At 38.7% G+C, this 24067-nt stretch overlaps 1 protein-coding gene across 1 annotated transcript in view; it reads left to right on the top strand.

The window, feature by feature from the left end:
- Window positions 1-24067, top strand: part of PDE1C (phosphodiesterase 1C) — a 509458-nt gene that overhangs the window by 387406 nt on the left and 97985 nt on the right. The window contains 5 exon segments of the mRNA XM_030308191.1: window positions 12522-12635; window positions 14508-14690; window positions 15678-15744; window positions 21553-21669; window positions 23839-23979. Of these exon segments, the coding sequence (XP_030164051.1) occupies window positions 12522-12635; window positions 14508-14690; window positions 15678-15744; window positions 21553-21669; window positions 23839-23979 (622 nt within the window).

Raw genomic sequence — 24067 nt, 5'->3', positions numbered from 1 at the left:
ATTAAAATTTTTCTTTCGAGATGGATTCAGATTATTGTTAGAAGTAATATGGAGAGAGTCCCACGTACTCTTTACCCAGTTCCCACAATGGAAGCATCTTGTAAAACTATAGTGCAACCAGGATATTGACATGAGCACAATCCACTTATCTTTCTCAGATTCCCCCAGTTTTATTGTACTCATGTGTGCATGTGTGTGCACATATGTTTAGTCCTGTGCAACTTTATTAGGCATGTTGGTTTGTGCATTGTTCCCATGGTCAGGATCCAGGATAGTGCCACCATCCCAAGCTCCCTTTTATGCTCCCATCTTTGTCCCACTCTCCTCCCCCTTCCTCTCCTGGCAGCCAATAATCTGTCCTTCGTATCACAATCCTGTCGTTGTAAGAATGTGATATAAATGGAATCATATAATACGTAACTTTGGGATTGCCTTTTTTCACTCAGGATAGTCTCCTCGAGAATGATGTCATATTTGTCAGAAAGTTTGGGAAGTTATCCCATAATCAGCATGATTATGATTCTCAGTTTAAAAAGATTATCAAGTTAACAAGCCCCCTTAATATACAGTTAGTATCCCATTTGATCTTCTCAACAGGGTAGAAACAAAAGGGTTAAAAGGAAAAACAAGTATAGATGACAGGATTCCATTTCCTAGCTGTGGCAGAGGTTGGCTGGCTCTCCAGCAAACCAGCTCCCTCGTCCTCCAGGGCATACAGCCAGACTACATCCTCCAGCTTCTCTCTTGGAAAGGTGTGGCCATGAACTGGGTTCTGAACAAGGGGGAGTGACCAGAAGTGATGAGTTCCAATTGCAGCCTGGTTCATAAAACCCTCCCACATGTGTCCTTCCACATTCTCTTTCCTTCTGTGGCTGTCTTGGAACCTATGTCAAACTTAGTGGAGCCACAAGGTGAGACGAACAACCCTGATCGAACTTTCCCGAATCTCTTGACCTTTAGAGTTCTGAGTCACCAGAGGTGTGGGGGCGGCCACTGTGGATTTGGAGGCAGTGGAAGAAGGGAGGGAACAGTTACTGACTGTAACACTTCCTCTCCTACCATTTCCTCCCGGGACCTGGTGGGTCTGCTGCCTGTTCTGGTCCACGCACTGCTCTGTCCTCACACATGCAAAGCACCCTTGAGTCATGTTGGGAGTCTCTTACAGTTTTCTTTGTTTTTTTTTGGTTTTTATTTCTACAATTCTTCTGGAATTAATCTTAAGGAAGGGAACTATGCTAATTCTTCATCTTGTTAGCCATTCTTTGCAGGTTTTTATCCACGAATTAATTTTATTTGTATCTGTTATAAAAGAAAAAAAACCCAAAAGTGGATTTATCTTATTAAAATATACTATGTTTCTAGTATGGTAGAATTTCTGTGATTTTGCTGGGCGAGTGAACTTTACTTAGCTTCTCTGGATAATCATTCCAACACAGTGCAATTCAGGTTGAATAAGGAACTGAATTCAGGAAGGAAAGTGAGGGAGCCATGGGGCTGGGCTGATTTTTAAGATGTAGAGAAATTTGTCCATGTGTGGTTTCAACCTGCCTAAATCTTCCTGCAGATTTCCCTCCTATTTCCGCTCATCTTCCTTTTCTCATTACCACCATTCAAAGACATTTTTAGTCCTTCTCATTTCTTTGGTCTGTCCCAACAGATGTTTTTGAAGTGGCATGTTTATTAGCAGAGAAAAGTGATGGTGATTCTTTGCACATGAATAGCTGCAAATGAAAAATGGCTTCTGGAACTTACCTCTTCGTAGGCTGGCAGGATTTCGTCTCCATCTCCCTCCACAGCCCCCAGCATGGCCTGTGGTAGATTCTGAATGATGCTCTGAGTTTTCCTTTTCATTCTTTTTATTTCTTTTTCCTGAAGAAAGCTGGCCAATAAAGTGGGTTCTCACATTAGCACTCTATTCTAATAAGCTCTGCCCACCTAGAGTCATACTTTAGAGAGACAATGTCTTCCTTCAGGAGTAAAGATTTTCCTAGCATAATTGTGTGTCTTGCACTTATTTTTTATTTTTTTTTTTGCATTATCTCTTTTTAACAGAATATGTGAGGGGTGTCTGGGTAGCTCAGTGGGTTAGACATCCGACTCTTGGATCTTGGCTCATGTTCTCGTGGTTCGTGACCCTGAGCCCCAAGGCCGGCTCCGTCCTGGGATTCTCTCTCTCCCTTTCTCTCTGCCCCTTCCCCCACTCAAAGTAAATGAATAAACTTAAAAAACAAAACAAAACCTAGAATGTGTGAGTTGAGTGACACTGAAAACAAGTTAGGGATAAACTAGTATTAAAGAATTATTTCTCTAGAAGACCAAGAATGACTAGAGGGAACCCCCTTTCTAAATCAATACATTATATGATCATAAGAACTCCATAGGAACAAAGTCAATATTATCAACTCAAAATGAATTGATACTTTAACCCTAGGTCATAATACCTCCTGGAATACCATAAAAATACAAGGCTTCTGGTCTAAACAGTGCTTTCTGCCTGGTGTTGATAGTGAGTTTGCATGCATGTGCACTCACATCCTCTCACTCTCTACCCACAAACATGCATCCTGAAAGGAGATTTACTCTGTAGAACAGAAAGTAAGAGAAGACTGAATATTCAGGTATGTTCATGGTGTAGCTTCATGAAAACAAGAGGCATCAGAGAATCCACAGCAACCTAGAGAGTATGTAGTGATACCCTCAAGTGGGCATCCAAAGAATGGGCCCATGCTGACAGAATAGAACAATCGCATGTAGACCAGGATCATTTAAAAGCAATTTATATTTAGCTGTTTTAGTTATGCTTGTAGCAGATTCCCTTGCCTACTTATGTTGTGTTTAAATTAATATAAAAGTACAGGTGCACATCCTTACACATGCCAGCTGGATATTGAGAGGAGAAGGCTAAAATAGCGACGTGGTTAAGGGACACAGGGCCAGAATTAAATGCTTTGTAATAAGTCTTGGTATTTAGGAGTATAATTTCTTCAGCTTTGTTCTTTTTTGTTCAAAAACCATATTTGGTATATTTGGTCGCATTTCCAAATAAATTTTAGCACCAGCCTGTCAATTTCCACCAAATGACCTGTGGACAATTTGTTTGGGATTACATGGACTCTATAGATGAATTTAGGCAGAATTCATATTTCTTAAATACTGAGTTTTAAATTTATGTACATGGATTATTCTTTAGGCCATTTAGACTTCTCTTAATAATATCTTACAGTTTTTTATAGAGTTCTGTTTTGTCTTTTATAAAGTTTATTTCTGGATACTTTCCTTTTTGATGCTTTTGTAATTATTTATTGCTGTTTACCCAGTGACCTTGCTAAATTCACCTTTTAATTATAATACTTGTAAATTCTTTTAGATATCCTGTCTATGTAGGATTTCATCTGTAGTACAGTTTTATTTTTCCTTTCCAGTATTTATGCCTTTTATTTCTTCTCCTTTCTTTCTTGAGCTGGTGAGAACTTCCCATATAGGCTTGAAGGGAATTAGTGGTAATACATGTCCCCATATTAGCTAGTTCAACAGGAAAACTCACCATATTTCAGTATTATGTATGATGATGTTTGCTGTAGTATTTTGTTTTAAAGACCCAGTGTCAGATTTAGGAAATTCACTTCGACTCCTTCTTTATCATGAATAGATGTTTTCTCAAATGCTTTTTCTAAACCTATTATGAAGAGTGTATGATTTTTTCTTTCATTTCTGTTAAAATAATACCATTTATTCATTGCTTTAAAATATTAAAGCAACCTTGCATTTTGCAAGTTTGCTTGGTGTTTGCTTTCCATTTTATTTATCTCTGGATTTAGTTTGCTAAAATTCTGTTTAGGATTTTTGTATCTATGTTTATGAGAGGCTGATCTGTAATTCTGTTATTATAATTGTCTTGTTTAGTTTTGGATGCAAGAGTATGCTGGCTTCACAAAATGAATTGGAAAATGTTTCTTCTTTTGCTTTTCTCTGGAAGATTGTGTTATGTCCTCTTTGGATGAATTCATTGATAAAATGATTTAGCACTGTCATTTTCTTTGTGGTAAAATATTAAACTATGGATTCAGTTTCTTCAGTGGATACAGAAGTATTTATATTTTATCTTTTTTCTTATAAAATTTTTTGATAAATTAAGTTGTCTGAAATTTAAAAATTTTATCTCAATTTTTAAATGTATCTGCAGAAAAGTATTTATGTTATTTTTTAGTATTTTTTAAAATGTCTCTGGGATCTGTAGTAATATTCACTCTTTTATTCTTGATATTTGGTTACTTGTGCCTTTTTTTTGGTCTTGATCAGTCTTGTTTGGCTTAACCATTTCATTAAGCTTTTCAATTATTTGAATTATTAAATTCAATTATTAAGCTTTATTGATTTACCTAGCTTTTGGTTTTGGTGATTATTTTTTGTTATTATTTTGGCTTTATTTTTCCTAAGTAAACGTTTGTTTTCTACTTAATTAAGTTTTGTTTATTGTGTTTATTTATTTTTTTGCTATCTTTAACTTCTTCTGGATTAACTTGTTCTTTTTCTGTTTTCTTGAGATGGGTTAACTTACTTTTTCTAATTTCTTGAGATAGATAATGAGATCACTTATTTTCAGATGTTCTTCCTTTCTGATCTAGTTAGTTAAGACTATATATTTCCAGGGGCACCTGGGTGACCCAGTGGGTTAGGCATCTGACTTCGGCTTAGGTCATGGTCTCTCGGTCCATTAGTTCAAGCCCCACATCAGGCTCTGTGCTGACAGCTCAGAGCCTGGAGCCTGCCTCAAATTCTATGTGTCCCTCTCTCTCTGCCCTTCCCCCACTCATGTTCTCTGTCTGTCTCTCAAAAATGAATAAATGTTAAAAAATTAAAAAATAAAAGACTATATATTTCCCTCTCAGCACTGCTTTACCTGAATGCCACACGTTTGATGTATCATATTTTTATTGACATTAGAATGATTTTCTCATTTAATCTTTGACCCACGGTTATTTAGAAGTATATTCCTAAATTTTGAAACATTTAGAATATTTCTATTCATTTTTTTTGTTATTGACTTCAACCTGAGTTCCACTGTTATTAGAGAATATTATCTGATTTCAATTATTTGAAATTTGTTGATATTTTTGCTATGACCTAGCATATAGTCAATTTTGATAACTGTTACATGTGCATTTGAAGAGAACGTACTCTGCAACTGACTGTAGTGTTCATTCAGTACATGTTCAATTAGGTCAATTTTGTTAATGATATTTAAAGTCTTGTATAACATTATGTTTTTACTAGTCAATAGCGTATGTAAAAATACAGAAATGCACCTAGGCACCCAGTTGTGTTTTTTTTAAGTGAAAGAATAATTCGAGCCCAATAATCTATTTAAATCTATTTGAACCTGTGCCTAAGCATGTTGGGAGCCATAGAAGCAAAATTCTCTTTTATTTAGGGCATTAACAAAAGGTAAAAGTTACATAACTAGGCTATTCTTGCCAGTCATCATTTTTGTTGGTGTTCGTGCTTTTGGGGGTCACTATATCAGGATATCACATGCTCCAAACAAGTCCTTTCCCAGAAATTATTAAAAACAGCACTCCATACTACCACCAAACTCATGCAACACCTTATTTATCACTGCGCTCTCACATGAGAGATTATATTCCTACTGCACTGTTCAGGCTATTAGACAAGCCTAATTACAACAAAAATGTATAGAATTTTCCCACTTACTAAGTAACTGCACTCCTTTGCTCTGCTGCTAGATCTTTTAAAACGCTACTCTTTAGGACGCCTGGGTGTCTCAGTTGTTTAAGTGTCGGTTAGGGTCATGGTCTCACGGGTTCATGAGTTTGAGCCCTGCATCCGACTTCACACTGACAGTGTGGAGCCCGCTTGGGATCTCTCTCTCCCTCTCTTTCCGCACCTCCCCTGCTCACGCTCTCTCTCTCTCTCTCAATAATAAATAAACTTAAATTTAAAAAAAATGAAAATCTTATCATGCCGCTCCCTACCCCATTTAAAAGTTGTCCAGGGGAATCCACATTATCTCCAGGAGAAAATTAAATTTCTTTAGCTTGGCACAATAGTCCCGCCAGGGTCTGGCTTCTTTCTGCCTTCTTCTAAAGTTTTATCTCTTCACACACCCCTAAGTTCCAGCTACCTGTGGGAATTTCCTGAATGGATCACAGTCTTCTGGCTGCTCCCTTAGTCTAAAGTTTGCCAGTTTTTTGTTTTGTTTTGTTTATCTCGCTTGCCTGGCTGATGCCTATCTGGCCTCCAGTGGCTCTGATGTCATCTCCTCAAGTGAGTGCCTTGTTATTTGTACATTCCCCTCCTTTTTGCTTTCTTAGCACCTTTGTCACCTCAGGGATCATGCTTGCCATGCTTCATGGCAGGTGCCTATTAGCTATCCATCTTCCCTAATTAAGGAAAAGTTGTGCATTTTCTCCTTTGGATTGTTAGAGCCTGTCACGGTGTCTGCATACAGAAAGCACCCAGCACATGCTGAATGAGTGTTACAAGTGCAGGCACCCTAATTAATTATAAAAACAAACCAGAAAAATACTGAGATGGCATTGGCAGATGACATTAAAACATAAATCTGAGGGTCACTTAGAGTATCCCACTTTAGGGCTGTTTTAGGAGGAATTGTTCTAATTTACTTTCTGTGGCATTTAGGTAAGTGGCAGGGGATGGGAGTGACATGGAGGAAACAGGTGTGTGAAAAGTACACAGAGATGTTTTTGCCTTACAAATACACGGATGTGATGAACTGAAACACTGAGTGTTTTATTCAAAAGAGTTTTTAGGACTCATGATTCCCTGGAACCTGCACGGGAAGTGTTTTAAAAGATCCAGTTCCCTTTTACATTCTTTCAAATTAAACAAAGCCTGTCTGAGATAACAGCCATCCTTGGCCCCGGTGGCATTTTTGTTGCTGCTTATCCATTCTCAAAGGGAATAACCTGGGGCAGAAAGGACCGATAATAAGAAAACGTATTTCCTGGCTTTTTATTCCAGTTTATTTTTGCTTGGTAGGCTTTTCTGATGATTTCATTGTAGTAGTGTCTAAAGCTCAACGAATATATGTGCTTTCAAAGCATAGTATAGGAGGGTTTTTAGGACGTCACTTGGGTGGGGAGTAGCACTTAGTCCACTGTAGGGCAATTTTCTGGGTTATGAAGTTGAGTCAAAAAGTTGTTTCCTAATAAAATCAACCCCATTGGTTCTAGAAAATTATCCATTCCAACAGCCTTTCAAATTCAAAAATATGGTGTTCGGCCTTTCCTCACTTAGTTCCTCTCTTCTGATGCTTATATGCGTTTCAAATAATGGCATGGTCTCAAGGTAACTCAGCATCCAGCACTTGCTCTGGGCTTGAGGGCACGGGAAACTAAGTAACACAGCATTTCATCATATGCCTTGTAGCTGGGAAGCCTGTGGAAAGCAGCTTCTGTAGAGAAGTGGAGGACTGGGGTAAAGATGCCGTGGTTCATCCACAATAAAATTATACCCTTCATAACAGAAAGGCATATTGCCAAAGTTTGAAAGCATAAGCTAGTCCTAAAATGGTGTTGCACTTCTATATTGGAACCATTATCTGGCAGCCATGGTGACAGAAATAAATGTAGTGCTGGAAACTATGAACATTCACGCAGAAGAGAAACTTTATTATTGGTATTGTTGTATATTTCCCTTTTCCCTCCCTCAGCTTTCTCCCTCTCTCCCTTCCTTTAGGTGCCGGGACCAAAATTTCTTATGAATAGTATTAAATAGCTAGTTATATAGAGTAGAGCTCACCTGGGATTGGTCCTTTGGGACCTTGGCTTTTAGGTGAAAAGAATCCACATGGAAAAATACCCAGACAAATTTCACTAGGAAAACAAAGGAGGGCATCCGAGCCTTCCTCCTTTAGCTAGTCTTCTCCAAAGTTAACAAAAATACTTTGTAAGTGGGTATGAGAGATCTTGGCTATTTTTAGACAACTCTTCTTAAGATGGATTCAAATCTAGGGATTTGGTGGCAGTGGTGAAAGAGCTAATTTGAAACTCTTCCATTCACGAAGCTACAGTTTCATGTGGTAGGTAGGGAAGGACAGGGCGTCATATTCCAAGAAGGATAAGGAGGAGAGGGTGTAGAGGGGGCCAGTGGAGAAACACCCACCTGAATGCTGTCTTAGAGCTCAACAATATTTGAAAATAAGGACATTTGGAATTTTCTAGGGTTTGTGTGGTGGCTGCATAAAGCATAAAGCTGGCAGCTATGTGGACAGGGACAGCTATGGCTTGTGTTTGATGGGTGCCAGTCCAAATAGGAGCTGGGCGTCTAAAAAGTTGGTCACCGTTTACTTCTTTTTTTCTAAAAAAAAAAGTTTATATAGTCTTTCTATTGTCGTGTTTTGTTTCTTTTAAATTTCTTTTCCTGTCTCAATATGTTTGCTTTTTATTACATTATGATTTCCGCTCTCACCTTTGTTTCACAGATCCATGTTTTCTTGAATTTTATTGAACACAAAGCAGATGTTCCCTGAAACTTACTTCTGTTGCCATTAGTGAATTTTATTTTTGAAAGTGAGTCCTTGCTCTTCATTTTGAGTGCTGTATTCTCTTTCTTTAATACTGAATCTTTTCATTGATATGTTATATATATATTATATGTATAATAATATATTATATAAGTATATATTGTAAGTATATACATAAGTATATATATGATATGTAATATATAATATATAATAATGTATATATATATATATATATATTTCTGTTTAGTTGTTCTTGAACAAAGAGAGGTGACTGTCAACTAGGTGCTCTCCATAAACACACTGAGTATGTCCTAGGTTTCCTTTGTGTCCACCAGGGTGTAGGTAGAATCTTTTGCTCATCTCGTAAGCCAGGGAAATGGGAACAGATAAGAATTTTTAGTACTTCTTACGCATCCTAAAGGTACTTTATTCTGTATTATTTCTTCTCTGGGTTTGTTGAAGTCACTCAGTTATGGGTTTGCTTGTGTTTACAACTTTCTGTCATGTCAGACCTTCACAGCGGATACATAAATGTGGCTGTGCCCAATGTCTGACTGGCACGACTGGTGACTACATCAGGATGGAGCCCCACACTGTTGATTTTCTGCTACTTGTGGTACCAAGCCTGGGACTTTCCAGGGGAGATGATTTTCAGCGCTCTAATCTGAACTGTGGAGTGGGATTCCAGGTGATGCTTTCCCTGGGAGCCCCACTCCTGTTCTGGCCTGTGGCCCTGGTGCGAGATCACAAGATGATACCCAACTCTTCTAGACTTGTATTGCCCCGATATTGTGCTTTCCTGGGAGTAGGGATCTTTAAGAATAGTGGATTCAAAGCAGTATTCCATATAATGTTCTTAATAATTTCAGTTGTTTTTGACAATTATAATTGCTTTTTGGTTCATAAAAGTGACATAGGAAGCCCTTCTACTAGGAACAGGAGCTTGTCTTGGGAGAAGACCTGTCAGTCATTTTTATATTTCCTTGGCCTTATATAATTAGGATTGTGTTTCATCTGCCATTTGTTAAAATCTTTGAAACTACTTGTCTATTTTGTAAAAACTGGCTTAGTTAAATCTAGGTCATGAATTCACAATCCATTTAATGGGAGAACCATGAATGTACTCCCACCCTTGAAAGATCACTGTCCTAGAGTATGCCTTCAAGTTTATTGTTTTTTTGTTTTGTTTTGTTTTTTTGGAAAATCATATTAATGATGGATTTTTGAACTTATCCACACCTGAGAATATATTTGTAGGCAATTCTACTGTATAGATATAGACATAGATCTCTTGAATTATACCACATTATTCTTTAAAAAATGGTATTACTTTTAAATTGCTCTCTGGTATTTGGCATGGTAGAATTCTATGGCCAGCTACATTTCTATTTACTTTGTAAGTCATATATTTTATTTTCTCAAACGTTTTCAAGTTCTTTTCTCTATTCCTTGAAATGAAAAATTACAACAGCAAATGTTGGATGTTTTTATTTATTTTTTCCTGGTTTTATCTGATTCCTTTTCATCCTCTTACAAAAGGCTTTCTTCAGTCTAGGAAAACTTATTTGACTAAAGCTGCTTCTGTTTGTTTATTTCTTATGGAAGCCCTATTGCAGGTAGACAGAATCATCTGGTCCTTACTTCTATTAGTCTTACGTTTTGCCTAGCCATTTTTTTTTTTTTTTTTTTTTTTACTTTTGGTTCATTCCTCTTAGGTTTTGAGATTTGACATGGGTCCTATTAGAAATTCATGTCAATTCCTGGTGGAATCTTTAAACCCCAAATGAAGGGAGAAAATTAAAAAAAAATTTTTAAAAATTTACCCTCATTTGACTTTGCTGGTTGAGATTCCAGACATCTTGGGGGTAGTTGGGCCCCTGGAGGTGAGAGTCAAAATTAGAGGCACACTTAGCCAGGAATGTGTTTTGCTAAAGAACTTCCATTCCTTATTTGGAATAGCTCTCAGGGCTCACAGCTACAACAATCTCCCCATTCTTTGGCAGGCTGGCTGTCCACTGTGTGTGAGTGACTGGTAAGCCCTTCCATGCCAACTCCCTGTCCTGCTGCCCCTGAAATCCAGAACACTTCCTAGTGCTGCTAATGGGAGCCACAGGGCTGATCCTTACCTCTAAGCCCACAGAGGCCTCTGCTGGTTTCCTTTGCCTGTTTTCCCATTACATGCTGGAGATTCACAAGTCCAGTAGTGACCATCCTCAATCTAATTTCTTCTGTATTTTATATCACTGAAATTCCTGGGAATTTCTTTTGTGTGGCTGACCTACTGTTTAAGGTTAATCCAGAACTTTTCCTCAGTATTTACAGGTGATCATTTTCATGTAGATCTGGAGGGGAGTAGTCTACACCTGGCCAAGAAGTGACCTATTATTTCTTATGATGGCAAATCTGAGGATATTTTGAAGTCAGGAACGTGGGCATAGCCTTGGGAAATGGAGACTTCATAATACTCTTAGGTATATTGCTAGAATGTTTCCTGTCTGGCTGCCTCTGATGATCAAGGTCACTGAATAACAGCAACAATAATAGTAACAATTGCCTTCAGAAAAACAAAGAGGAAATGAGGAGATGTTGGTCAAAGAATAGAGACTTTTAGTTATAAGATGAATAAGTTTTGGGGATCTAATGTGTTTTGGTGATTATAGCACCGTGATTATAGTTAGCAAGTATTAGTTTCAAGTATTGTATACTTGAAAGTTGCCAACAGAGTAAATCTTAAATGTCTTTGCCACACACACACACACACACACACAAACAGGTTGTAAATATTTGAGATGATGAATGTGTTAACTAATCCTATTCTGGTAATCATTTTTGCAGTATATACATGTGTCAAATCACTGTGTTGCACACCTTAAATTTATACAATGTGATGTGTTAATTATATTGAAGCTAGAAAAAATCCACATGATTGATGTGAACATATTAATATCAATTTGATTTAATCTTTATATCAACTTAGAACATTTGGTGGTTGAATCTCCCATTTTTTTTTTTTTTTTTTTTTAGCTGACACTCAGAGAAGTTAAATAACTGGCCTGGTATAGCATAGCTAATATGTTGGGATATGGGGCTCAGACCCAAGGTTGTCCTCAAAGTTTCTGCTCTTTTCTTTACCTAGTGTCAAACAGCCCAAGGAGTTTGTTCAACCTCCATATCTCTGGTATTTACAGTGTTCTCAGTTACTGGACTTTGATCTTCTGCTGTCATTTTATTGCTCTCATATATGCTAACTCCTTCTCTGTGGGGATAATGTTGATATAAATAAGAGAGCATATTTTATCATTTCTTTTACATTGTCTGGAATACTTGACCAGCAGTGGGGAAGGTCTTGTCTTCATTACCTTGGTTTATTATCCAGCCTCTTTCCCCCCCCCCCCCACCCCCCCCACCCCCCGCTTAGAGCTGGGGTATTAATCTGCAAGGAATTCCTCCTGTCCAGGAAAATAGTTTCTCTTCATGTATTCCTTATGTAGCCCTCTATGGGTGTTTTGGTGGTCTGACTCTCCTTACCTATCCTGGAATACCCGTTGGCCATGAGGTTACCCATGCAGGCTCATGAAGCTGGTCACTGCTGAACAAACATAACATAGTCTTCAACACAGTGGAATCTCCAGTGGCATTTGGTGAATAATGGTGCTGCTCATGCTTTAATACGTCCAATTAGAACCAAAAAAATTGAAATCAGAGAAGCAGCAAAATCATTGGTAATTTAGGGAACTCTTAGATAAAAGATAGCTAGAAGTCTCGGGGGTGGTCAGTGCCTGGTGGATGAGAACATTTTTTGTTTTTGCTTCACATTGGCAAAAACGTATGTGTTTGTTTTATAACTTGCTCTTTTGAGAAATACTGGTCTACTCCATCACTAGATTTGTGTTTTCCTTTCAGGTATATTGGGGTAAATAAAAATATTCAATGGCTGTAAAATGTGTCACTATAATTGTAAGATTGTTCTTTGTTTCCTCTATTCTAGTTTAGTCATGTCTTTTTTTCCCCCTAGGCTACGGTCTTTGGTCAAACAATTAGAGAGAGGAGAGGCTTCAGTGGTAGATCTTAAGAAGAATTTGGAATATGCAGCCACGGTACTTGAATCCGTGTACATTGATGAAACCAGGTAAGCTAGAAATGACAGAAGTTAGTGCACTGATGGGAAGTTTTCTGTCATGTGGTTTTCTGAAATGTCCCCCATGGCCTGTATGGGGTAGCAGTCAAATGACTGGTCATGGCACTTTAGTTTCCACAAAGGAATCAGGTAGATTTTTACCCTCACACATCCTCTGTACCCCCTCATCTAGAAAAGAAGCTACTTGAACTTCTCTCACATGGCCTTTATGACAATGAAGTGAGATAATGTAAGAGGAGAAGAAATGATTTTTAAAAATATGGTAAGATTTCTTATCAAGTGTAGAGTTCCACTGTAATTATTGCACATTGTCAGCCTCAGCCTAAAAATTATGTTCGTGTTTTAATTCACATCTGTCTCTAAGCGGAAACTCCTGAAGTGGTAGTGAAGCATTTATCCCCTTAAGCACCGAGAATTCCTCCTTCAATCTTACATGTTACTGATTTTCTTAATAGACTCATCCCACTTGAATTACCCAAAAGTATGAAAGCACTTCCAGTCACCAAATGCATTTGAAAATAGCAAAACAGCTTTTCTTTTGAAAAATGTTGACATGGTAAATATGAAAATCTTATCTTCTTTTTCCTAATTCAGACAGGCTCCTCTGTCAGTCTTACTTTCCTGTACCAGATTCCAATCTGAAAGGATTTCCCCCTGATCTAAGAATTATGTATGTGGCTTAGTGTTTGGTGACATGCTTGGTTCCTAATTTAAGGAAATTTGATATCTTAGTTTTTCCCAAATGTTTCATTTTCTCCCCTGCCCCCCAATTGATGTGTCTAAAGGGGGGGGGAACAAAGAACCTTTTTTAAAAAACCCTTTTTATGAACACCTGTTTATACTGCTTATTTTTAGCAGGGCTTAATATAAATATAAAATATAATTTTATTATAACTCATTACTATTTATGTTCTCTTCTGGTGGTCTGACCTATGAACAAGTTTGAAAAGTCAGGTAAGCACATCTGACTTACGTAACTGAGCTCAAATAAAGAACTGAATTATTTTGGAAATTTTTCTTGAATTTAGAATTTGAATTTCTATAATGTGCTATCAAACTAGAAAGAATATCAGTTGACATCATTTCAGATGTTTATTATTTCAGAGGACTGGGTTGATGTGATTTGGATAATATTTTACAAAGTAGTTCTTTTTCTCTTTTAAATTAAATTTTTAAAAAAATATTTATTTTATTTTATTTTAAACTTATTTTTATTAAAAATTTATTTATAATTGATGTATAACATTGGGTAACTTTCAGTTGTACAGTGGGTTGATTTATTATATGTTATATATTATAATGTTACCACCATAGCGTTAGCTAACACCTCTATCAGGTCACATAATCATCATTATTTTTTTGTGGTGGGAACAATTAAGATCTAGTCTCTTAGCAACTTCAGAGTTTGTGATACAGTATTATTGTCTATAGCAGTCTTTAAATATTCTTTTTTTAAACCCAAAATAATGCCACATGGTCCATCTCTAAAATAAACCTCCCTGTGAATGCATGTTTAAGTGGAGGATTTATATCCCATTCAAATTCCACAAACCTAGGAATACAGATACTGGGTGCTCCTTAGTGCATTGGGTCTGAGACCTACAGCCTGAGATGGAGTATATTTGACTTCCTCTGAGTTCTGTGTTTCTTTGTCCAGTCTGGTAGACAGAACCATCCTGAAACATAAATGGTGAGGTTTTATAAGCCTTACTAAAAACATGCTGTATTTTTTGTGGCCATTTTTATCTGGTTTCGTTGTACCTATGTATGCAGGTGGGGTAGAAAGAAGGAGCAGCTGTTTTGAACAGAGAGCTCTAACTTCAGATTTAATCTCAGTGTCCTGGTTGTATTTCCTCCGTTCAGGCGACTCCTGGATACAGAGGATGAACTCAGTGACATTCAGTCAGATGCAGTGCCTTCTGAGGTCCGAGACTGGCTGGCCTCCACCTTCACGAGGCAGATGGGGATGATGCTCAGAAGGAGCGAGGAGAAGCCACGGTTCAAGAGCATTGTCCATGCAGTGCAGGCCGGGATATTTGTGGAGAGGTAAAGATAGCTGTCATTCAGTGACCAAAGCAGCAAAAGGAACACCAGTTTCCAACAACTGAAAGCTTTTCTTTGATTTCATTTTGGTGTCTTTATAAACCAGAAAATTCTGGTGGAAACAGATAGTCTTGAATGAGAGATTGCCAAAACATGTCTATTTAATCTCTGTAGCATCATTAGGACAAGCGTTTGCCTTTGCTCAGAATGCTTTCTGTTAACTAGAAAAGATCTGGTTTGAGTTTTAAAAAAGGCCGTCATCTAATCCATCATCCTTTGACATATGTGGATAGTGCCTGCATTTGGAACAGGGCAAAGATGCCTTGAGGTTGTTGACCCAGAGGGACCAGTTTGTTGAAAGGCTTTGAGTTCCCCATGACACTTTCCAATTTTGTTGGCCATTTTGCTCTTTAAGTTAAATTGCCCCCTTCCCCAGAAATAGATTGCAGTAATTGATTTCTTCTTGCTATAATCCTTACTGCACAAATCAATTTATTCTTCCTATGACCCTCATTACACAGTTACAGGTTTTAGAAATGCCACATTCAGTTCACAGTTCACCTGGGACATTTTTCTTTTTGTTTCTGACAGTTCTAAAGAACAAGCTCTTCCAAATGGGTTGCCCATAGGAGTTCCTCATTCAGGTTAAAGTGCTACTTTGCATACTGTCTATGCTGTACTATAATTCACTTCTGGCAGAAGAAGTGACCCATTTTAATAATTGACTTTCCAATTTGGGGCACAGAGATTAATTTTTTTTGTTTCTTTCCAATGGTTCACGTATTTGGGATTGCTTTAATTTCTCTTGAATTTAACTCTTTCTTAGGCGACTTGAATGTCTGTGAAAAAGGTTGTAAAACACCATTACGTTTCTTGGTTCACCCAACGACATGACTTCTCATTATTTGTCAGCACTTAGTATAAGTGTGTGTCCTGCTAATTCCTGTTTGTAAGATATGACATTGCATTTTTCCCCTCTGACTTTGCCAGAATGTATAGACGGACATCAAACATGGTTGGACTGAGCTACCCACCAGCTGTTATTGAAGCACTAAAGGTAATACCAATGAAAAGATCTTACAGTGTACATGGTATCCTATAAAAAGTGCAGTTAGGGGCGCCTGGGTGGCGCAGTCGGTTAAGCGTCTGACTTCAGCCAGGTCACCATCTCGCGGTCCGTGAGTTCGAGCCCCGCGTCGGGCTCTGGGCTGATGGCTCAGAGCCTGGAGCCTGTTTCCGATTCTGTGTCTCCCTCTCTCTCTGCCCCTCCCCCATTCATGCTCTGTCTCTCTCTGTCCCAAAAATAAATAAACGTTGAAAAAAAAAAATTAAAAGTGCAGTTACATTTGTTGTTAGAAAATGAGAGGCTTTCATGTACAGGTTTCCCAGTCATTCTTGACTTCTTATTTTTCACTTATCTGTTCTTACAGTATCACAATCTTTTTGCGTTTGTCTTGCTAATTTTTTTCTTTCTTTCTGTTGTTTGTTTATTTATTTATAAATGCTTATTTATTTATTTTGAGAGAGAGAGAGAGACAGGGGGAGAGAGAGAATGAGTAGGGAAGGACCAGAGAGAGAAGGGGAGAAAAGAGAGAGAGAATCCCAAGTAGGCTCCATGCTCAGCAAGATCCTGACACGGGGCTCAATCTCATGGTGGCGAGATCATGACCGTGAAATCATGACCTGAACTGAAATCAAGAGTCAGATATTTAACCAACTGAGCCACCCAGGCACCCTGATAATTTTTTAAATCACACAGTGTGGGTTTCATATTTTTCTACATCACCATCAGAAGGATCTTTGCTGATCAAAGTGGTATTATCTGATTATCTACTCTAAGCCCATTTTGTAGATGAAGAAACTGAGACTTAGTGAGATTTTTAAAAAGATACAGTTAATTAGAGCCAGAGCTAAAGTTTGATACCAGAGTTCCAATCACATTGGAAGCTCTCAGTAACGTTTTACTGCATGAATGTGTGTCCCCAGAACCCATGTATCCTACTGTTTACCCAAGACTCCCACTGAGCCCAAAAGTTCCATGAGAAGTTACATAGACATTTGAGTCTAAGTGTGCTAAGTCCTGGAGAATTATTTTGTCAGGCAAGCTCTTGGAATTGTATAAAATATCTCTAAAAGCCTCAAAGTGGATGTATTCCTCTAGATGTGCATCCGTTCAGGTCCACTGGTTTGAGGTTATCCTGGCTGTACTAAGGCGGATCTGGCTTCTGGATTTGAGGGTGGGGATGTGCTAAGGGCCAGATCACTTGGCTCCTTGACATTGCATGATGTCTGTACATGGAATCATCCATTTGCTCAGGGACATCCTAGCATCATTACTATTGTTGAATGTATTGTTGTCTTTCTCTGAAACCTGAAACATGTATTACCTGATGATATTTTTGGAAGATAACTTAAGTTACCTATTTATGGAATCAGGGATGGGAATGCTTAATTCAATGTCAAGAGTGAGCCTTTTGGGGCCATTTTGATTATATATTTCATAGTCTCTTTCTGTTGCTGCAAGAACATTCACTAATTGAATTTGTGAGACCCTGTATTCAGATTCTCAGTTCTCCATTTTCTGCCTCTTAGCTCATCCTAAGAACAGGAAAGATACTCAAGAAGGTTACAGCAGGAAGACACGTTTCCTGTCACTCCTTTTCAATCCCCCCACCAGTGCCCAATACATTGGTGAAATTCGTAGCGACATTTCTCATTTAATCAGTGAAATCGCTTCACGAGATCTGATGTTTCATAACACCCATTATGAAGCTGCATTGATTTTCTTAACGGAACCTGAAACATTCAATGAAAGCTTAGGGACATTAAAAGAAGCCTTTATCTTATAATTTCTTCTTTTATTGTGAACATCAATACAGGTAGTTATACCTGTGCTAAGAAATTTATGAAAATATTTCTTCTAAATTGGAGCGTCTTTTCTATGCAAAATAACTGAAGAAAATGTGGAGCAACCTGGGATATCCATGAATTGTTATTTTTTAGCTTAGGGAAAAGTAATTCTCAGATGAGCACATGTTGTCTTTCTGAGGGGAAAGGAACCTAGATGATACAGCCCAAGAATAAGTACTAACTCTCCAAAGTACTACCCTTCTCTACAAGTATTGCTGATAATGTGCATAAGGCTAAAGCTTCCCTTTGTCTTGATCCTGTCCGCTGTTTACTGGGGAAGTTCAAGATCTTTTTACAATGTAATATTTCTACCCCACCTCCCACCCCACAAGACTTTGGTTTTATCTGCAGTGGATTGAAGGGGAGTTGGCAAGATCACACAGATATTCTTTTTTTTTTCTTTCCTTTTTCTTTTTTATTTTGTTTTAGGTGGTGCTTGTTAGGAAAGGTTATTTCTCCTTCATTGCCAGCAGTTTATATGGAACCACTATTGTTTCCTTCTATTATAGAAAATTTCCTGAAAGACTTAGAAAATACAATTCAGTAAAATAACCATCATGCCACTGACGTGTTAACCTTTGTGATTAATGTAAGAACATGGCATAAAATCACACTTAAATAAGAGAATAATTAACCACCACCAATCTCTAAATTTGAAATTTTTGTTCTTTTAATTTTTTCCGTCCAATATATGCTAGCTTCTCATTTGGGGAGTTTTCTCTCTAATCTTTTGAGGTGGGGTTATTGAAATTATAGAAGTGTTGTTATTGTTTAGAAGGCAGCTGTTGTGTAACTTAGAAAGAGACACCCTGGGCAGACTCCAGGTTTAAAGTGGGAGGAAATGAGGAGTTTCAGGCTATGTTAGACTGATAGGAAGTTCATGAAATTTTTCTTCGGGAATGGGCCTTGGGCCAAGTTTGGTAAGACAGGAAGAATGGCTTAAGACAGTTAAAGTAGGTGCTTGTTAAAAATGGAGACTCCACGTCCTGCAGCAGGATTCTGCAAGTCCCTCACCCAAGAATCAGCATTTTTTCCTGAGCACCTTGGGTGGTTCTGAAGAACATTAAAATTGGAGAATCACAACTACGGCCCTTTTAAAAATGCGTGGCAGAGTCTGGAAAACAGTGTGGAGGTTCCTCAAAAAATTAAAAATAGATCTACCCTATGACCCAGCAATAGCACTGCTAGGAATTTACCCAAGGGAACAGGAGTGCTGATGCATAGGGGCACTTGTACCCCAATGTTTATAGCAGCACTTTCAACAATAGCCAAATTATGGACAGAGCCTACATGTCCATCAACTGATGAATGGATAAAGAAATTGTGGTTTATATACACAATGGAATACTACGTGGCAATGAGAAAAAATGAAATATGGCCTTTTGTAGCAACGTGGATGGAACTGGAGAGTGTTATGCTAAGTGAAATAAGTCCTACAGAGAAAGACAAATACCATATGTTTTCACTCTTAAGTGGATCCTGAGAAACTTAACAGAAGACCATGGGGGAGGGGAAGGGGGAAAAAAGGAGAGGGAGGGAGGCAAACCATAAGAGACTCTTAAAAACTGAGAAAAAAATGAGGGTTGATGAGGAGTGTGAGGGAGGGGAAAGTGGGTGATGGGCATTGAGGAGGTCACCTGTTGGGAGGCACACTGGATGTTGTATGGAAACCAATTTGACAATAAATTTCATATTAAAAAAATAATAAACATATTCTTTATTTAAAAAAATAAAAATGAGTGGCAGGAGAGAACATCCATCTCACTATTCACACTCTTCCTCCTGTTTCCCTAACTCCTAATATTCAGAATAAATAATGACTTCTTACTGTGATGATTTCTCAATTTTCAGTGACAGCCTTTCTCTTTTCTATTCATTTGAGAGAATAGGATTAAAAAAATCACAAAATGTTTTCCCACCTACTGAGTTGTCTGTGGATTTTTCCTGAGGACTAATGGTCAGATGATGGATGGCATGACAATGGCAATTATGGTAGCTAAGGTGAAGCTTTAGGTCGTGGGTTATCTTAAATGGCCCCGCTGTCTATGGCCTGGGCCCTGTTGGGCATTTAGGGCATGAGACCTCAGTCACAGCATATATTCACTGAGTTTACAATGCCATCTGTTGGCAGTGATATCAGTGGGACTGTTACCTGGATCTGCTACCAAATGGCATTAGCCAATTCCTCTTGTCTTTCAGAGGTTGCCATCTGTAAAAGTGGGGAAAGTAACACCTATTTCTAGAGTTGTGAGGGCTAGCAAATGTACATTAACACTTCTCTCACTGAGCCTGGCACAGAAAATATGCTCAGTACTTAGAGCTATTTCTTTAGTTGTTATAATGGAGGAGAAATTATAGAAGGCTGAGGTGAGGTTACCAGTAAGTGTCAGTTGAAGCAATCCACTGAAACCCTTTTGGAAAAGTTTTGTTTTCCCTATATATGATTCAGTTTTCCTGTGCCCTGGCATCCAAGAGAGAGACTCTAGTGGCCTTAGGATGATCTTTGGTGGTTGGGATGTTTGAGACGGGACAGGATTGGAATAGCTGGCTGATGTTGGAATGCACTGAGGGCTGAGGTGAGAGCCACTTATGTTAACAGTTCCAGACCATCAGAGTCTCTTCCAGGGAAGCATCTGACACTTTACCTTGACTCAACATGGTCTCACATGGGTCCTTATTGTCATGCTTATGGCAGGACACTGTCTTTACCGAAAGTTAACCTTCCCCTTTTTAAGTTTATTTATTTATGAGAAAGAGAGAGAGAGAGAGAGAGAGAGAGAATGCACAAGTGGGGAAGGGGCAGAGAGAAAAAGGGAAGGAGAGAGAATCCCAAGCAGGCTCTGTACCACCAGTGCCGAGCCTGATGTGGAGTTCAAACTCACAAACCACGAGATCATGACCTGAGCCAAGGTTGGAAGCTTTAACTAACTGAGCCACCCAGGCACCCCTGAAAGTGAAACTCTTGACACAAGAAACCAAATAACTGTTGCTTTAACTATTGCTTAAACGCACTTTTGTTTACTACATCCACAAGTGGCTGACTATAAGTCAAAGACACATCAGACAAGTTTACATATATCTTGGAGTCTATATCTTTATAGACATATAAGCCTTTGAACTTCAAGAATGGTGTGTGAGGAGCGCCTTCAGCTTAGGTCTTAGTTTTACTTTTTTTTAGTAAAGTGACTTACAGATTTGAGGGCTAGGTTCTCAGATCAGTGACTCCAAAAGTGGTAGCATTTTTCTGTTTTGTGAAATGAAATCTTTCTCCACGGTTTTAGCTCAGCAGTTTGAACTGAAGTGACATATTACTTGTATTCTGTATCAGGCATTTTTCTGAAGATTTTAAGTGGGTTAATGTTCTCAACTGTGGACTAAGAGGAAGTCCATAGGTAATAGTAAGGGACTGGGGAGAAGTTTGGAGGAGGGAAGCACCCTAGGTTGTTGTGAAGTGAATAAAGATGTTGTGAAGTGAATAAAGAAGTTCAGCGGTGTAGTGGACAGGCTTAATGGAAAGAGCCTGAGCTGAGGCATCTGTTGACTGTTTTTGTGTCCTCGCCCCCACTTGTGTCTATAACACTTCATTTGTGGTGCGTCTGAGGGAAATGCACTTCTCAGTTTTCTCATCTGTAAGATGTGACCAATACTGCCTACCACTTAGGGTTGTTTTCAGGACAAATCATGTATTTATCACCCATCACAATGCCTAGCATGTGGTAGGCACTCCATAAATTAGAGCTGTTGTTACAAATAGTAAGACTACTTAAAATTATTTTATCAGTACATGCTACTTATGTGTGCCAAATTGGAAAAAGTTTGAGGACGGAAAGGGTGTTAGAGTTTTGGGCTGTGAAAATCCTGGGTGAGGGTTATGGGGTAACTCCCAAGTGGGGAGACTGGTAGCTGTGCAAGTGGCTATGGACTAAGGCATTCTTTCTCCTGCCCTGCCATACAGGATGTGGACAAGTGGTCCTTTGATGTCTTTTCCCTCAATGAGGCCAGCGGGGATCATGCACTGAAATTCATTTTCTATGAATTACTCACACGCTATGATCTGATCAGCCGTTTCAAGGTCAGTGCCTACTTTTATTTATTTATTTAATTTATTTTAAATTTTTTTAGTGTTTATTTATTCTTGAGAGAGAGAGAGACGAGCTTGAGCAGAGGAAGGGCAGAGAGAGAGGGAGACACAGACTCTGAAGCAGGCTCCAGGCTCTGAGGTGTCAGCACAGAGCCCAGCGTGGGGCTCGAACTCACAGGCTGTGAGGTCATGACCTGAGCCGAAGTCGGACGCCCAACCACCTGAGGGGCCACTCAGGAGCCCCACTGCCTACTTTTAAAATATGCATGCTTTGTCCACCCTTGCATGACTTTTGGGCTAAGACTAAGAGAATCCTTTTAATATGGACTGAAAACTGCTGTGGGTGACTTGGGAAGCATCATCCAGACAGACGCTTCCCTGAATTCTGCAGTGGGAACTTTTCCCTAAGCCCTTGTCCAGTGGGGCTCACGGCAGGCAAGAGGCCGGAGCCACACAGTTTGATCCCAGTCTTCCTAGAAGTACAACCGGAAGCGTGGACTAGCAGAACTCCCCTACAACTCGGCCTGCGGATCTCATTTCAGCCTGATTTCATGTATTGTCGAGCACTCCTGGCATGGAGACAGTAATGGAGACAGAGTGTGCATCTGCTGTCTCTGCAAACTTCTTTTCCCACCACTTGGCTCAGATTCAGACAAACGCTCTCACTTATCATCTGTGACAGATCATCGGTATTTCCCAGCCATTCATGCTTCAAATTAATTCTTTAACTTTAAGTAAAGAGCATGAATTGTTTTCAGTGTTCAAACCCCTGTGCTTTCTAATACCACGGGCTCTAGAGGTGGGGCCAGGTTCCTCAGGGAATCTGTGCATTTGTCCAGTGACCTTTATCGTACCATGTTCCTTGCACTTCTCTCATCATATGGATGAACCTCTGGAAATCGCAGGGTTTTTGTTTTTTGTTTTTTTAATATAATGCCTTGATTTCTCTAGACAGCACAGTTCTTTATCACTTTCCTAACACAGGTGGAGGTGTATTTCTTACATAGCCATAAATGCAGTGGTCCTCAATTACTTTTGTATCAAAAATCTGCTTGAAAACCTGATGGATACTCAGTTCTTGTGCACATATGCACATCTTGTAACCTAACACTTCAGTGACTCATGCATCTCTCATGAACAGTCCAAAGAACCTAGGTTTATTGAATCTTCATCTTAAAAATGATAATGACTTAGTCTCTGACAGATGAGAGGCAACATTTACATTTTTAAAAACCCACAAATGGTAAATATTGAAGGATGTGCCCAAGGAAGAACATGTAATGGATGCTCACAAAGCGTAATAGTAAAACATTTTCCTTTTTTTTTTTTTCCTTTCTAACGTGATGGTTAGTCTCCTGGAATACTGGAATACACACTCTCTCTTTTTTCCCCAGTGTTATATTTGATAATTTACTCTTAACCAAGGAATTTATCCAGAACAGAAATACAGTGAATGTTTTCAGGGGCCCCTTTTTTTTGGTAGAAGTATTTTGCACTAGTCTTTATTTTCTGCCACACACAAAAAAAGCAGGTATGTATATTATACATATTTGAGACAAAAAAAGAATTAGGTTATTTGGAAATATTAATCCAAATTGCAATGCAACAATAATAAATTGCCAAGTAATAGAACATATTTTGTTGTGTTTTTTCCATGTGTCCAGGGCATACAATCACTCCTTCTAAAGGGCACAGTTTTCAGGAGGTGGCAGCCTAAGTTTATTTTGCAATGATTTTACAACTTGAGATCTCTATGTACTTTGTGTTTCCCCCCCAAATAAATGATATATGCTACACAGCTTGTATTCATTTATTTCTCAAGAAATAAAAGACTTGACCCTTTGCTTGAGATATAAATGAACACCTACCTTTCTGCCCTAAATGTCTTTGAGATGATCCTGTTTCGTTCCCCCTGGAGCTCAAAACTGAGCACAAAAAGCAATTTGCAGGCAAGACTGTTCTTAAACCAGGGACTTCCTGGGAGATTTTTCAAATCAGCTGATAATTTGTTCAGTGATTTTTACTAATTTTGAAAAGTTCACGTTTCTTCACGTGGTATGTTATGCCTCCAGAAAGAGGCAGCTAGAGTGCCTTAGATTTCTGCTCCCTCACTTCAGGCTACCAAATCACTAGCTAAACCACCTTCCTGCTCTCTTTCAGATCCCCATTTCTGCTCTTGTCTCATTTGTGGAGGCCCTGGAAGTAGGATACAGCAAGCATAAAAATCCTTACCACAATTTAATGCATGCTGCTGACGTTACACAGACTGTGCATTACCTCCTTTATAAGACAGGAGTAGCGGTAAGTACGGACAGGAATTCTTAGATGACACGAAAAAATGGGATGATGATTTTTTTTTTATTGGAGGCACAAGAAGTGCACTGGTGCG

The sequence above is a fragment of the Lynx canadensis genome, chromosome A2 (assembly GCF_007474595.2).
Source record: "Lynx canadensis isolate LIC74 chromosome A2, mLynCan4.pri.v2, whole genome shotgun sequence".
Taxonomy (NCBI): Eukaryota; Metazoa; Chordata; class Mammalia; order Carnivora; family Felidae; genus Lynx; species Lynx canadensis.
Note: the sequence above shows the minus strand (reverse complement) of the source record. Positions and strands in the feature narration are given on the sequence as shown.